The sequence below is a fragment of the Opisthorchis viverrini genome (assembly GCF_000715545.1).
Source record: "Opisthorchis viverrini unplaced genomic scaffold opera_v5_38, whole genome shotgun sequence".
NCBI lineage: Eukaryota > Metazoa > Platyhelminthes > Trematoda > Opisthorchiida > Opisthorchiidae > Opisthorchis > Opisthorchis viverrini.
Window position 1 is genome coordinate 2,041,438 of NW_008751695.1, and position 13,622 is coordinate 2,055,059.

The 13,622-nt window shown below is 39.8% G+C and overlaps 1 protein-coding gene across 1 annotated transcript; it reads left to right on the plus strand.

Annotated features, from left to right (window-relative positions):
* Nucleotides 1–2,031: 2,031 nt before the first annotated feature.
* Nucleotides 2,032–13,271, plus strand: T265_13133 (hypothetical protein; the record flags this gene model as incomplete). The annotated part of the gene is made up of 4 exons (XM_009167325.1): nt 2,032–2,122; nt 10,543–10,980; nt 13,074–13,145; nt 13,204–13,271. Coding segments are annotated over 4 exons (666 nt in total), but the record flags the coding sequence as incomplete, so codon positions are not given.
* Nucleotides 13,272–13,622: the final 351 nt, after the last annotated feature.

A 13,622-nucleotide genomic window follows, 5' to 3' on the forward strand; every position in this document is an offset into this window, starting at 1 on the left:
CTGACTTAATGTGCACAGGATATTAATGATGCCGTTTTATTACTGAATACATCTTAGAATAAAATTTACAAGTGGACCTTTGAAAACGATAAATGCTCATCATCATTCAAGGTCGAGAAGGCGTTCGTAGTAAACACTTCCTTTGCTGGTAGAACAAAACGCTTCGTGGCATTTACGATGGTAATATAATACACTCATTTGAACAGTACCATAAACTAGAGATTTATTTTGAATTCATTTGAGTCTCCCGTCAAGATCGGACTAATGTGCAAATAAGTGAGATTGTTTGATATGCTTGTTCCCTTTAATAGATTTTAGCAAATCCACGTAAGCTATCCGTTTATAAATAGTAATTCATAGGTTTCTTGCCGAGTAACTTTCGAAAAGTATGTGGATCACTGATTGGCCTGAAAGCCAGTTGCATTTTGATAGTTTCTAGTAATGTGTATGCAGTATACATGGCATTAGCCTAGGTCGACAAATTCCTAAAGCATTTGCTACGCGCGGTTCAAGTCAAGCGATATTGGGGGACCAAATGGCTGTTTTACAGCAATAAGCAGAGCTATTTGCCTGAAGACGCGTTGTGTGATTTCTGACATTTGTTGCAAAAATTCACGCTTTCTCTACGGTACCCAGACATAAATCCAGTTCGCCGCCCGGGATTTTATGAGCCGTTGAAAAATATCTGCCTATGGCGTGAGGCAGAGCACTTAGATAGGACACCCTTATTCTTTTTCCAGCGAACGTTGAACTTTTATCTCTTGCAGCAAAATGGAGGGAAATTTGAACGATTTTGGTGTGGCGTGATTCAACCAGCAATAAGATTTTCTTCGTGCAGGCTTTTAAAATAAGATTTTGAGCATTTAGCCGCAATCCAGAAAGATTTCAATATTACGCAAAGCTTTTGTACAAAAGTAGCCGGTACATACTTTATAGTTAGCGACAGTGAATGACGACCATGCCATTGAATTCGTTCCTTATCTACATGCAGTGACTTGCAACCTATAATTAAGCATAGGAAAGTTCACGTATGTTTCGTAGCATACACTCAGAATCAATGAAAAATTTGACCAGTTTGACATAAACGAGTTCTTGTGAAAAGTAAATATGGGACTAGATAGCCAGAGTAAATGGTCACACACAAACTGTATACGCGGATATTAGAAGAAAGTGCAGATGAGAGTGCCATTTCAAAGCCGTCGGAAGTAGCTCAGCAACCATGTCGTGTGAAAATCCAAAACTATAGACAGAATCAGGGATTTCTAGACAGCCTAACTAGCCAAAACGTGATAAGCGGTATCATTTACTTTTGCTGAGGCGCCTGTCACGTAATCACCCTTACATCAATACACAGTTGAATGGCTAACGAATGCTTCCGCAATCATTTCCAAGTGGTGGTGCGCCTCAGTGGGTGAGAAAAGTCATCTGCATCACTGAGCGTGATATCTGAAAATTTCCCCATAACACACTGCCATTTAGTAAGGCTCTAGCGAACTGATCAGCTGTGGCACCTTTTTGCCCCTTGCTGTCATGCTAACGGAAGAAAGCAGGACGTTTGCCGTTGGTAGGATGCACAAGCGTGGACACCAGAAACTGAAATGTCACGTTCGGAGTCGAATGTCTACTACATCCGTCAGACATTCAAAATAAATACAGAACCAACTCAGGTGGACTCACAATTTTTTCAAACATCATGATATTTCGGCTGAAAAATGTCTGCTGCTGAAAAGTGAGTAGGCTTCAATGTGGCACCAGCGGCCTTTTCCACTCCGAGGTTGTTACTCGGTTATGCGCAGTTTGGAAGCACTTCCATCTACAAAACTAACCTTCCGGCCTCAGACAGCTGATTTTCTTTACAATGAAACTTCACTCAGTTGTTTTATTCCCGTAGCACAAAAGCACAACTAGCAAAGGCTTTGCTTTCTTTGATTTTGGGTCGCAACAGTGGGCGACGACATCAGTTTATTATAGAATTTCATATTTCACACAACTAGACTTGTTCATTTTCGCTATTTTGTCCTACTGTTTCAGTTTTCAAACAAAGCCAGCACCACTGCTCTACGTGCAACCGCGAGACGAAGTCATTTTTGTATGTCCCTATGAATCATTGTACATACTGTGGGTAAGTGATTCATATTATGATATATCCACGTGTACTGGGTACATTATATTTACCTGTAACTGTGCTTAGACAAAGCCTCACTCAGCATCTCCGGCGTTATGGGAGATGCATTATTAAGGGAAGCGTAATTCTCAACCTTCGGGGCTTTATCAGTTTGCCGCACAGCACAGAATGAGAAAACTTCAAGAGCTTCTGTCAGAACAGAAACTACCTTGGGAAAATAAACAAGGTGCATACCATCACTGCTGACTACTATGTCATGTCGAATTGTGGTAGTTATACTTAAAGAAGGCATACTTAAATGTAAAGGGTACTTGGTGTCTTAAACTATTGGGATGATTTAGTCCACCCATGCTGCCCGCTAAAATCGTTCACTCAGCCTGGCATCCAATTCTCTAAAAGCGACATTCACCCAAGAGCATATATTTTCTACCTCCGACTCTTGCTATTTTCTATATCTGGTTCTGTATTTAGTTGAAGAGTGCTGCTCTGAAGAAGTAGGTATTTTCAATTTAGACTCATACGGTACTAATTGGGGCGGCGTCACAGAGCAGCTCTAGCCAAAGCCTATGTTTGATTTGGTTCGGTTTACAGACTTGATTATAAGTCCTAAAGGTACATAATTGCAGTGCAACGAGAACCATTCTACGGTCCTGTATATTTAGAAGCGTTTGTTGAAGCATATATATGTGAGTTCTTTGTGGTGATACCTGTTCGTGTTGTTTGCACTGTGTGAGTCCCTATAGCAGTCGGAGAAAGCGTTTCCGTATGACATGGAAAATGCATGACAATATTATCTAAAGGAACCAGTCCTGGGAGAGAGATTATCACTCTTGTTGCAAATATACTTACCTTTCTAAGGAGGCGGTCGTTGCTTTGTAGAGCCAGAGTTTGTCCACACCGTCTTGATATAAGCTGTAATGTCTACTTGGAGGAAGATCACGCATAACTTGGGACTACGAATATACAGTACCGAGATCCATCGTTAATGTTTCTACCAGTCCTACCTTGTACATATTCATTGACTGTAAGTAGTTTCACAGCTTTCCAAACAGGTAACAAAGTCAGAAGTTTCTTACTACTTGGAGGAAGATCACGCATAACTTGGAACTACGGATACACAGTACCGAGATTCATCATTAATGTTGCTACCAGTCCTACCTTGTACATATCCATCGACTGTAAGTAGTTTCACTGCTTTCCAAACAGGTAACAAAGTTAGAAGTTTCTTGTCATATCAAAAATGATGTCGGTAGGTTGGCCTTGACTTTCTTAAACAGTTATGTACACAGCTTCAATTTGAGTATCGCTTAAAAGCGAAGCAGATCACTAAACTATTCCAGCAATAGGCTATCAAAAAGATTACGTTGGATTATACCGACTGTCGATGATTTTCTCTGGCCTTCTTAGTTCAGCAAATCTAGCTGATCTGACTAACCCCAAATTTCGTTCGATCCCAACCATGCGCCTAACAGTTCCTTCAAATGATAGGGTATTTAATGGCATCTTACTCAACTGCATTTAGTGCTTTATTGAGTGCGTTCATTCACTGTGGTTTTCTGACTTCACTTCGGCTTGAAGTTTTGTATCACAGCCTGTTGTGGAAGTTGGGCCTTATATACTGGAGCATCACTACATACTAATACATACTTCTCCAGTTGTTAACTTAGTCAACGCTCATGGGCTTTCATCATTTGCTGTGCTTATCTCATGAGAACCCCCTTCCATAGAAAAAGACTATGAAAATACGAATACTACACTTTCTCAGTTTCTGTTGGTTTGGATGCAGAATGGTTATCAAGAAGTGCTTATCCCAAAAAAGAACGCATATTATCCAGGAAGAAACCCGAAACAATCAGAAGGGCAATTGTCAGACATCCTTCTCAAAATCAGTAGACAATTTCGTACAGTACTGCATTGTTACAATGCTTTGTCACTGCGCAGTTTGCGGGTAAAATTATTTGGTTTCTTCTCATTTAGTTTTTTGCCGTGCATTGCGAATAGATCATATACACAGGTTCCTCAGACTGACAACCATGTCTGCCAGTAATCAGGCCCACGTATCTTGCATTCTTCAAGATTTTTAAGAATGTGAGCTTTCGATCCTCTTAACAATAAGCTAAAGTATTTAAATTATATGAAGCATTTGGTTGACTCAAACAGATAAGAAGGCCGTCTTACGACGTAAATTCAGTCGGTAGAGTGATGATCAGAGCAGACCCGACAGCAATTGTACTTCAAGCTTTCGATTTAATTTTCGAAATCGGAAACTCCTATGTAGATACCAGTACGCAGTGGCAAGCCGGTGGCAAACGCGTCGTGTTTTAGAGTTGGTGATTCTTCGAAATATGCAACGTTCATAAATAAATGGACAGTTTTTGTGCTGACAATTTCTAATTTTACCTGGCAAGGGAAATTTTGGGAGAGACCGCTTTGTTGCAAATAAGATTCATGACAATTTGTCGCGCTCGGTATATTCGGTTTCAATTTGTCTGCACTATTTGTACAAGCCGAAGGTTGAAAATACCTCCTGATAAACAGTAGTTGAACACTTAATATCTGTGAGCAAGAATGATCAACGTTGAATGCACATGTATCAGAATCTATAGAACATTTTTTTATTATCGAAGACCTTTGTTAAAATCTGTAGAAACATTTTGATACGCATGAAGCAGTTGAATTTGTGTACAGTGGTGATCTGATTCTTTTATTATTGAGCAAACCTAAACTACCTTAAGGACACAATTTACACATTACTACACTCAACAATTTGAACTTGATCTTGACAAGAAGGCCTAATAGGCTTGATAGGTCCGTCAGATTTAGCAAAATTTATCCAATAAATGACTGATTCAAGACGATTTTCTGCTAAAATGATTTTAGCACTTCCAACTACTCCACTCGTATCATTGCAACTGTAAATGTGTGGATGAGAATCATGGAATAAATATATATTTTGCCATTGACATACGCATTTACATGGTTGAAATATAAAATAGTCCCCACGGAACTTGTAGCTTGACAACGGTACATGACGATTTGCTGTGTGACGTGGATTCCATTCAGCACTGTCTCAACACCACATTATGGAATCAGGACTCAATACGTGAGACTTAACGTGTGAACAATTATGCAGATTTTTAGAAAAATTGAATTGACAGTGATCAACTCTAGATATTCAATTATGAAACAATATATCCAGCCTGGTATGATATCATACTTATAGTTTGTTGAGCTTGACAGTATAATATTCCATTCGCTTAAGGTAATCAATTAGAGATTAAGCATGACTCGACCTGGAGACAACATAGTGACCCCTCAGGCATGACAAACGTAAACAAGGTGATAGAAGAACCCCGAATCTGTTCAGTTTTCTGACTGACATTGTGTCAACTTTATATCACAAGTCAAAACTTGGGGCAGACTGTGCGTTTAAAACCTGTCCATCTTTAAAAAGTTTATGTTGACGGAATTTTTGCTTGTAATAGAAATAAGCAAAGAAGATTCCGCCGATGTATTCTGTGTACAAGTTGTAATGAGTGTGAGACCATAACCCAACACTGGAATCACTTACTAACTACCTATTCGGATTGCGCCGTAAATCTTGGTTTGTGTACTTTATACTTGTTCCGGTTCATGAACGATCGAGGTGTTTCCCATCAGTATGTTTTTTACTGGGGATTTTCGAATATCACAAATATTGCAAATATTGTATTGAAGTACTCTACGCCCAATTCAAGTTTTCCTTTATGGTGATGCTGTAAACATCTGACGTGGGCGTCTAAGAATGATTCTTTTCTGTCACAGAATCGAAACATAACCAAAGCTGTCATTCGGTCACTCATGTAGAAAAAGCATTTTAGTGGATGGATAATAGTTTTTGTACATCAGTGATATGGTAACAATCATCAATACGCCAAAAGTACTTCGTGATGAAAAGTGTCCTCATATTTCGAGGTGATGGAAATGCACTTTGACAACGTAGCAAATGGCATGAAAGTGAGCTTATCAGCTGTGAACTTTGGATATGAATTTGATGAGGAAACACTGACCCGTAAGCTGGATGCTAAAATAAGCAATGTAAACAAGACTGATGAACCAAAAGTAGTAAAAATGTTGAAGGACCAATATGAGATCGCACGAAAAAGATTCGAATTCGTTAGAATCCATCTTTGATTGCGAGATGAACCCTGTCTAATATGAGGACGACTATGAACGTAGCCATCTCTTCCACGTGGCATGGATGCAATGCATCAAACTGGCATCACAAACGAACCGCCTAAAATTGTCTTTGCACCAGGTATGCCAAATGAGCTACAATTCGCTCTCCTAAAAATTACCTGTTTTTTCAACTTAGTGTCTGCTTAATATAATAGCTGGTTACTTGCAAAATGGACGTTAAAATAGCAATCAGGAAGATTTACCTTCATCACAAAGCCACGATCTAGCTCATCAATTAAATTGGTTTCATATCAGAATCCAGTCTATGTTGAAATGTTGAAAAGCATTGCAGATCTGTTTCATTTTTACCGGGAATGAGCAGCAACGCACATCTCGAGAAGTTCCAGAAGATTTCGACCCAGTGACATTCCGCTCGAAAAATTAGGTGTTCGGAGGCCATCAGTTAATAAACAGTTGATAAACTTGTCCTCAAACAAGATGAAAAACCACTCAATGCTTAATTGCGAACCCACACCATGCGGTCAAGCGTTACCTGGCTCCTTGATTGACAACTTCTGAAATGATAAATCCCACTGTCTTCGCGAAAACAACATATGAGTGGATTTCACTCGAAAAACCAGCCAACACATGAACAAAGGGTGTGGATTCACTTGTTGAATAATAATTAGCGCCATATCCTCTCTAAGTGCAAGCTAACCACACTGCTGATGAGCCGCGCATTGCCGAACTGTTTATTGTTCAAACTATTAGCAGGGATGTGAAACTCCCTGAGGTTTTGTGAAATGTGCACTACGGGCGGTTCCCAGTAGAGATGAAACAACTGTACAGTGTTTCTCGGCTCTTCGGTATTTATTGCTTTCACTTACGGTTGAAAACGCTAGGAGCTCCTTGAAATAACAAGAATAGTTTCAGCTGAGAACAAAGGTTATAAGTCCAAACCCCTGGTTTATGCATTGAATGTTTGTACCGTAACAAACTACACTGCATATACTACTCAGATTATTGGAGCTCTCATTAATGTACACTCTTAAGTTAAACAAATATTTGTAATGCAGATGCAAAGTGCGAGAAATAAATGAGAGGAGTGTCCTCACGAAGGCGATTTGTGCCTCTGATGGAACTGATGTTTACATATGTATTTCACGTCTCATACTAGAAACAGGACCTTGCATTAGAAATTGCGTTTTGTACGAAAACGTACCCACCTACAGGCATACAAACAGCCCATAAAATTTCAACAAAAACAGTTCATTGAACCGACATACATCCCTCACTGTTCAGTACGAAATGGTTTTATCCTGCTTGGTAATCTAAATCAAGCAAATGTGTAAACTAACACTGAGTAAACAGTGACCGAACCCGTGCATATTATGGCCGAGACAAAGATCAGATAAATTTCACCAGAGGTAGTGTTTGCGGTAAACGAACAGCAGAGTGCAGTGCTCTCGTGCAAAGGCCAAACATCCTCGTGATGTCACAATTTCCTTAATTTAACAAGAGCTGATGAAAGAAACGGATATTGGGAAAACCTGTGCAGCCGGCGCATAAAACTTGAAAATTGACTATCAGAAAAATCCAAAGCCCCGTGAAAAGATGAAGATTCAATGTATTCTTTCCAACAGACATACTCTGACAAACTTAAATTCGCAATACCACCGCACAAGCATGGGGTTAGAAAAGATAATATAGTAGTCGACGAGCCTCAATATCAAATAAGGGGATTCAGCTTTATTAACACAATGCCAAATGAAAGGCGCCATCATGTACCACACCATTTAAAACAATCGATAAAAAATGACCACTCAGGCGTGTGCAATGCACCCGAGACTTTGACGAAAGGTTCTGCAAAAGTTTAAACTGAGAAATTTTCTACACCAAAACAACAGAACTTCAGGTGGACTTTTTGGAGGGTTCTTACCTTAGCAGATTTTGACTTTTGAACTGCCTGGAAAGTCTAAGCGCGCTGTGAACTCATTTGTTAATTTGTAATTCACGTGTAAGGCTGTCAACAATGGATACCTGACAGGCTACTGGGAACCAACAGCAGTGTAGAATTCCATGTGGAATTGCACCGGACAGAAGGTGTAAGCAGAATTGGTGAGCATAAAGAAGAACAAACTGACCACCAAAGAATGTAGAAGAATATCAAACGCTGGTCAAAGTCTCAGCGATGGTGGTACATGCCTTAGACACGGGACAGAATAGATCTGGATAATGTGGAAGATTTATACGGGGACTGCGGTTCACAACACAGCGGTTGGTGGCCCAGGCGGTGGTAATTACTAAACCTCACAGCGTGAATAGAATCGAAGGTGTGGAACTGATGAGCGTATGGAAAGCGGTCTTAGATAAGCCGAGTTGACACGTGACTGTGTGGTTGTCAGTCCACGTAGAATCATTAGCAAAAACTGAGGTGAGTGTGGAAATCCCCACCCGACCAAAGGTCACAGCATCCCTCTTACACAACTATCTTGGCACTAGCTCATCCACACAGCTCGTCGACAAATGACCGAACCAGAAGAGCTAGACCTTAGGCTGGACCCAGACACATGTAGGTTTCCCCATCAGCCCAACACTATTTCACCCACCCTAAAACACACGGCCGACACCTAACAGAGATTTATCTTGACTTAGCTGTTTGGTTCCCCTTCCGTCTTAGATCTCGACCAACCTCGGAACCTAGTCACTTGGCCTGACGAAGCTTTTGTGTCAAAAACGAGACGTAGCGCAGCAATAAATCTACTGATTGTCAAAACCTTTTTCGAAAACGGAAGTAAACAGCCTTTGGTTACAGGTGGATGAATCGCAATGGGAACAAGTAACATTTATAGACCTAGGTGCACAAGCCGTTCTTAACAAGACGGAGGTTTACAGAGTGAGGCTTCTAGGCAGCATATCTTTCTGCGGAGAATATACCTCTTGGCTGACTGCTTTTTTCAGGCTCTATTGAGTGCTTGCCATGAAAAACCTCCCGTCATCATACTATGATGACGTCACATTGGACTCACAAAAATACGTCAATTTTCGCATTCCCTGAGGATCCCGCCTTTTTTGAGCAATCGGGTTTATCTGAGCGACCAAATGGGTGTATTTTGAATCTTCAGGGTTTTGACTAGTTTTCACTTCTTCCTTACAAATGCTTGTTTTGATGGAAGACCTAGGTGCACAAGCCGTTCTTAACAAGACGGAGGTTTACAGAGTGAGGCTTCTAGGCAGCATATCTTTCTGCGGAGAATATACCTCTTGGCTGACTGCTTTTTTCAGGCTCTATTGAGTGCTTGCCATGAAAGAACTCCCGCCATCATACTATGATGACGTCACATTGGACTCACAAAAATACGTCAATTTTCGCATTCCCTGAGGATCCCGCCTTTTTTGAGCAATCGGGTTTATCTGAGCGACCAAATGGGTGTTTGAATGAATCTTCAGGTTTTGACTAGTTTTCACTTCTTCCTTACAAATGCTTGTTTTGACGGAAGGTTTTCAGAATACCCCTTATGCAAGCTACTTGTCAAAACAGCACTAAACTGAGCATTATTTCTTGTTTTTCCACGTCCACTCGATGAATCGAAACGAAATCGGAAGCACTAGACCGACTGAAATTTTGGGATTTGACCATAACTTCGCTGACTGTGATGTAAAGTTTGGGTTTTTGTTTAATTTACTGCGTCTACAGAAGTCATGAAGATAAAGAGTGAATTATTTATTTAGTACTCACACTAAATTCATTTTATCTATAGTGTCTTGAGGAGTTTATTAAGACGGCATAGAATCTAAATTGCTCTATAAAACCCAAAAAGTAACTTGATGTTACAACGCCTAGTGGGTGTGTCACACCAGAATTTGACCACGCCTCGGAAGACCTTGCTATGAAGTGAGGTGCTCTGCAAGTTTTCTTAAGTACTTCTGAAGAGTTTCGTCATTTTATGATAAAAACAAGGTGAAATTACTACTTAGATGTCTGAACGTAATATTACGAAAGAGTTACAATCGTAACATAGAGAAGCGGGTGGCTATCTACCAAATCCCCGTTGTTTTTACTAGTAAACATCCGAGTTTTAGCGAAAAGAAATTGTTTCCATACATATATTTTGTGTTTATTCGAATAGGACGTGCCAAAGTATATTTGATTTTTTACGATGCACCGACGTTGCATTCTTACGTGCTGAGAAGTGCGTTCCAGCGGACGATGGTAGAAAAATGCATAAGTGTGTAATTTCTTCCCCTTCTTTTCTAAGACCTACGAAAGGAATGTGTTGGATACCTGCTCAATGTGGCTTAACAACACAATGATCGTCGATTTACTGTTCAAGTGCACCCAGCAATTTACTCATCGTAGCCATTCCCGCCCAGACGTTGAAGAACAGCGCGGTCTACACAAAACCACATTCCGAGTTTGCAACCACTCTTGTGATCAGAACCAACAAACAATCCAGTCAACAAGATCATTTGGGGGATATACACCTCAAATCGCCAAACGTAGTCTGGTGAAGGAACGAAACCTTACGATTTACCATTCTCATGCTAAGAATCGTTCCCGCAGAAGTCTGGACAACGTTCACGTAGCCAAATTCACTCTACTCATAGACGAACTGTCCTGGGCAAACGGGAATCCGAGATTTGTTTACAACCGACCGGTTTTCTTTATTGGCAAGTTCCTACATGCGTTTTTTAGGGTGCATTTCATATATTCTGCTCCCCAATATATTGATAATTATCTGAAGTGGCGAAATTTCTAAATTTTCTTTCAGGTCATTTTGTAGGAAGTCTTTCCACTCATGAACCATTGTGATACATACGCACTATTTTCACTTTAATTAGCCTTGTTCTGTTGTTATGCTATGTTATGTACTTAAGGTGTGCTTTCAAACATTAGCTTATAAGCCTAGCAAATCCATTGCATGTAGGCCTCTCTTGAGATTTTTTAAATCTGACACTTTTCTGGAGGTATTTTTGTTGGAATTAATCTAATGGTCAGGGGATTGTTGTAATTGACAAACTTTTGTTTCTGACGTTGCGAGCTTGGCCATTGGTAAGTTTTGGAAAGCAGTCGTTTCTGATTACTGACTTGACGGAATGTCTTTATAGATTTTCTCTCATTCAGCAGCACTCTTTTCTAATCAGTCTTATAGGCAAACGCTAAATAACTTAACACCATGGTGAAAAGACTTTACTCCTCTGCTTTTTAATAGTGAGCTTAATATACGTTAATTATCCTTTACTATCTACGGATTAAGATAGCTTAATAAAATTCCAAACCAAGTCTCCCCCCGTAACCAGACTGCGACTAATATGTGGGCGCGAAATAGGAACACTAACGTCCAGCGGGTTTTTGGTTCAACGCTCAATATAAATCTACTACAGAATTATCCGTTCAGCAGCCTACAAAATCTTGACCGCCAACGATGTTAGGGCTTAGCCCAACACGCTCCTATGATATATCCTCGTCTCAACAAACCTCACTCTGTAAAATTGATAGCCACACAGGATGAACCAACAAGATCCGACTTATTTGCGACTATTCTCTGACTCAATTAGAAAAAATTGATGTTCACTGACGGTGAAGGTTTTTAAAAGTAGCTAAAAGCTGGAATTTGCCTGAAAAGTGTGCCATTAACCCGTTGTTACTAACGTTGCTTCACATAATTGGGCTTCAATCTGTCGTCCCCAAAATATCTTAACTAAAGACGCAAAGCATCCAATCGAAATTCACATAAATGTGCGTGCTATGTTGGGTTCAAAGTAAGTGAAATTCCAGCGTAAATTATCTCTCTTCCTTTAAATGGGCCGCCATTTAATATATTCACTACTTATTCCCCGCAGTGTGCAAACTTTAAGAGACGTTTCTTGCAGCTTACTTTTCGTTTCACCTAGTTGAGGGCTGACTGAGTAGAAGTATTACGAAAAAGAGTTTCATTAGAAAAACTTGGTAAACAACTCCTAATTATCAATCATTTTTCTCTTATTGCCTTCAGGAAAATAATAACTTTCTTTTAACAAGCTCAACGAGCAAACCAAATTGTGTGTACAAAAGGTCCACTAAAACATTCGGTAGTTCCGGATGTATCCGGAGATGCTGATAAGCGAGACAGTCCTGTGAATCTATCCATTTAAGGAATATAAGTCAGTTGGAGGTCTGAAGTCTTATAAATTTTCCAACTGTTACCAACAGAGTGGTATTCACTGGAAAACTTGTTATTTTTGTACAATCCTGTTAATATAATATTAGTCCTTTTAAAAACCGGACAGGTGATGTGCGTGTAGCTTGATGAACGTAGAGTTAAAAGATAATTCTGCTTTGGAAACTTCTAGATGAACGTTATTATTCTGACAGGTTTCATCTAAAATGCAAAAGGCTTTAGAGACGAAAGCATCACCCGGTCTAAGTAACGTGAAGCATTTAAATCGTAATTATAGCTCATTTCATCCCGCTGCTGTTGTTTGATGACCACTATTCCGTTTTAGTCTTCCTTTCCAGGGGCCTCTTCCCTTCTGGACTACAAATGGTTAACTTTTCGGAATACTCAATGCACTCTACCAAATTGTTAATATTGGTGCATTTGGTTGAGATTTTCTAAAAGTATTCTAATAGAACCTCTTTCATCACAAACATAATTTTGTCGGTCTGTGCAACTAGTGGCATTTTAAGAGGCACTGGTTTTAATCAACCACTTTTCATACAGCTTTGCACCCAATCCGGGAAAAAGACCTTAATAAGCTACCTATCCGCAGAATTACATTTTCATCATTCTTCTTTTTGCTCAAACAGCTCAATCAGCAGTCTGCCTTTCGAAAAATATGCGGCTCGTCATTGTCTACGGCCAATATTGTTTCGATTCACGTAAGTCTCAAAAGAATTTCGCTTTTCTACTTTCTACTTCAGTCAACTTATTTTTCAGCATCATTTAGCTGATTCTTTGCTCGCCTCAGCACTTCCTTTTACAAAAGGCTACCATACTTATGCGTGATAAGTCGGTCCAAACTTTAGCTAGGTGATACGCGGCACCATAACCCTATTGGTAAAGTTGTCTTAGGAAGCTGTATTTGGCTAATTTCGTATACAAGCATTTTAAAGGGGACAAACCGTACTTTGGGTTGATTGAAAATAAGCGAAATTCTACGCGAGAGTGTGCGTGGACGCGCTTGTAATTTTTAAGGAAAGTGGTAGACTCTCTTATTAGTTTGGTCAAACTTCCAATACGCAGTCACCTGTTTCATTCATTTTTAGCATTTCGGAACAGTTTTTCGCACACATGGGATAGTAAATGATAAACGATGCCTTACATGGTCATTTCTGTGTAACCGGTCAAAAATAGTT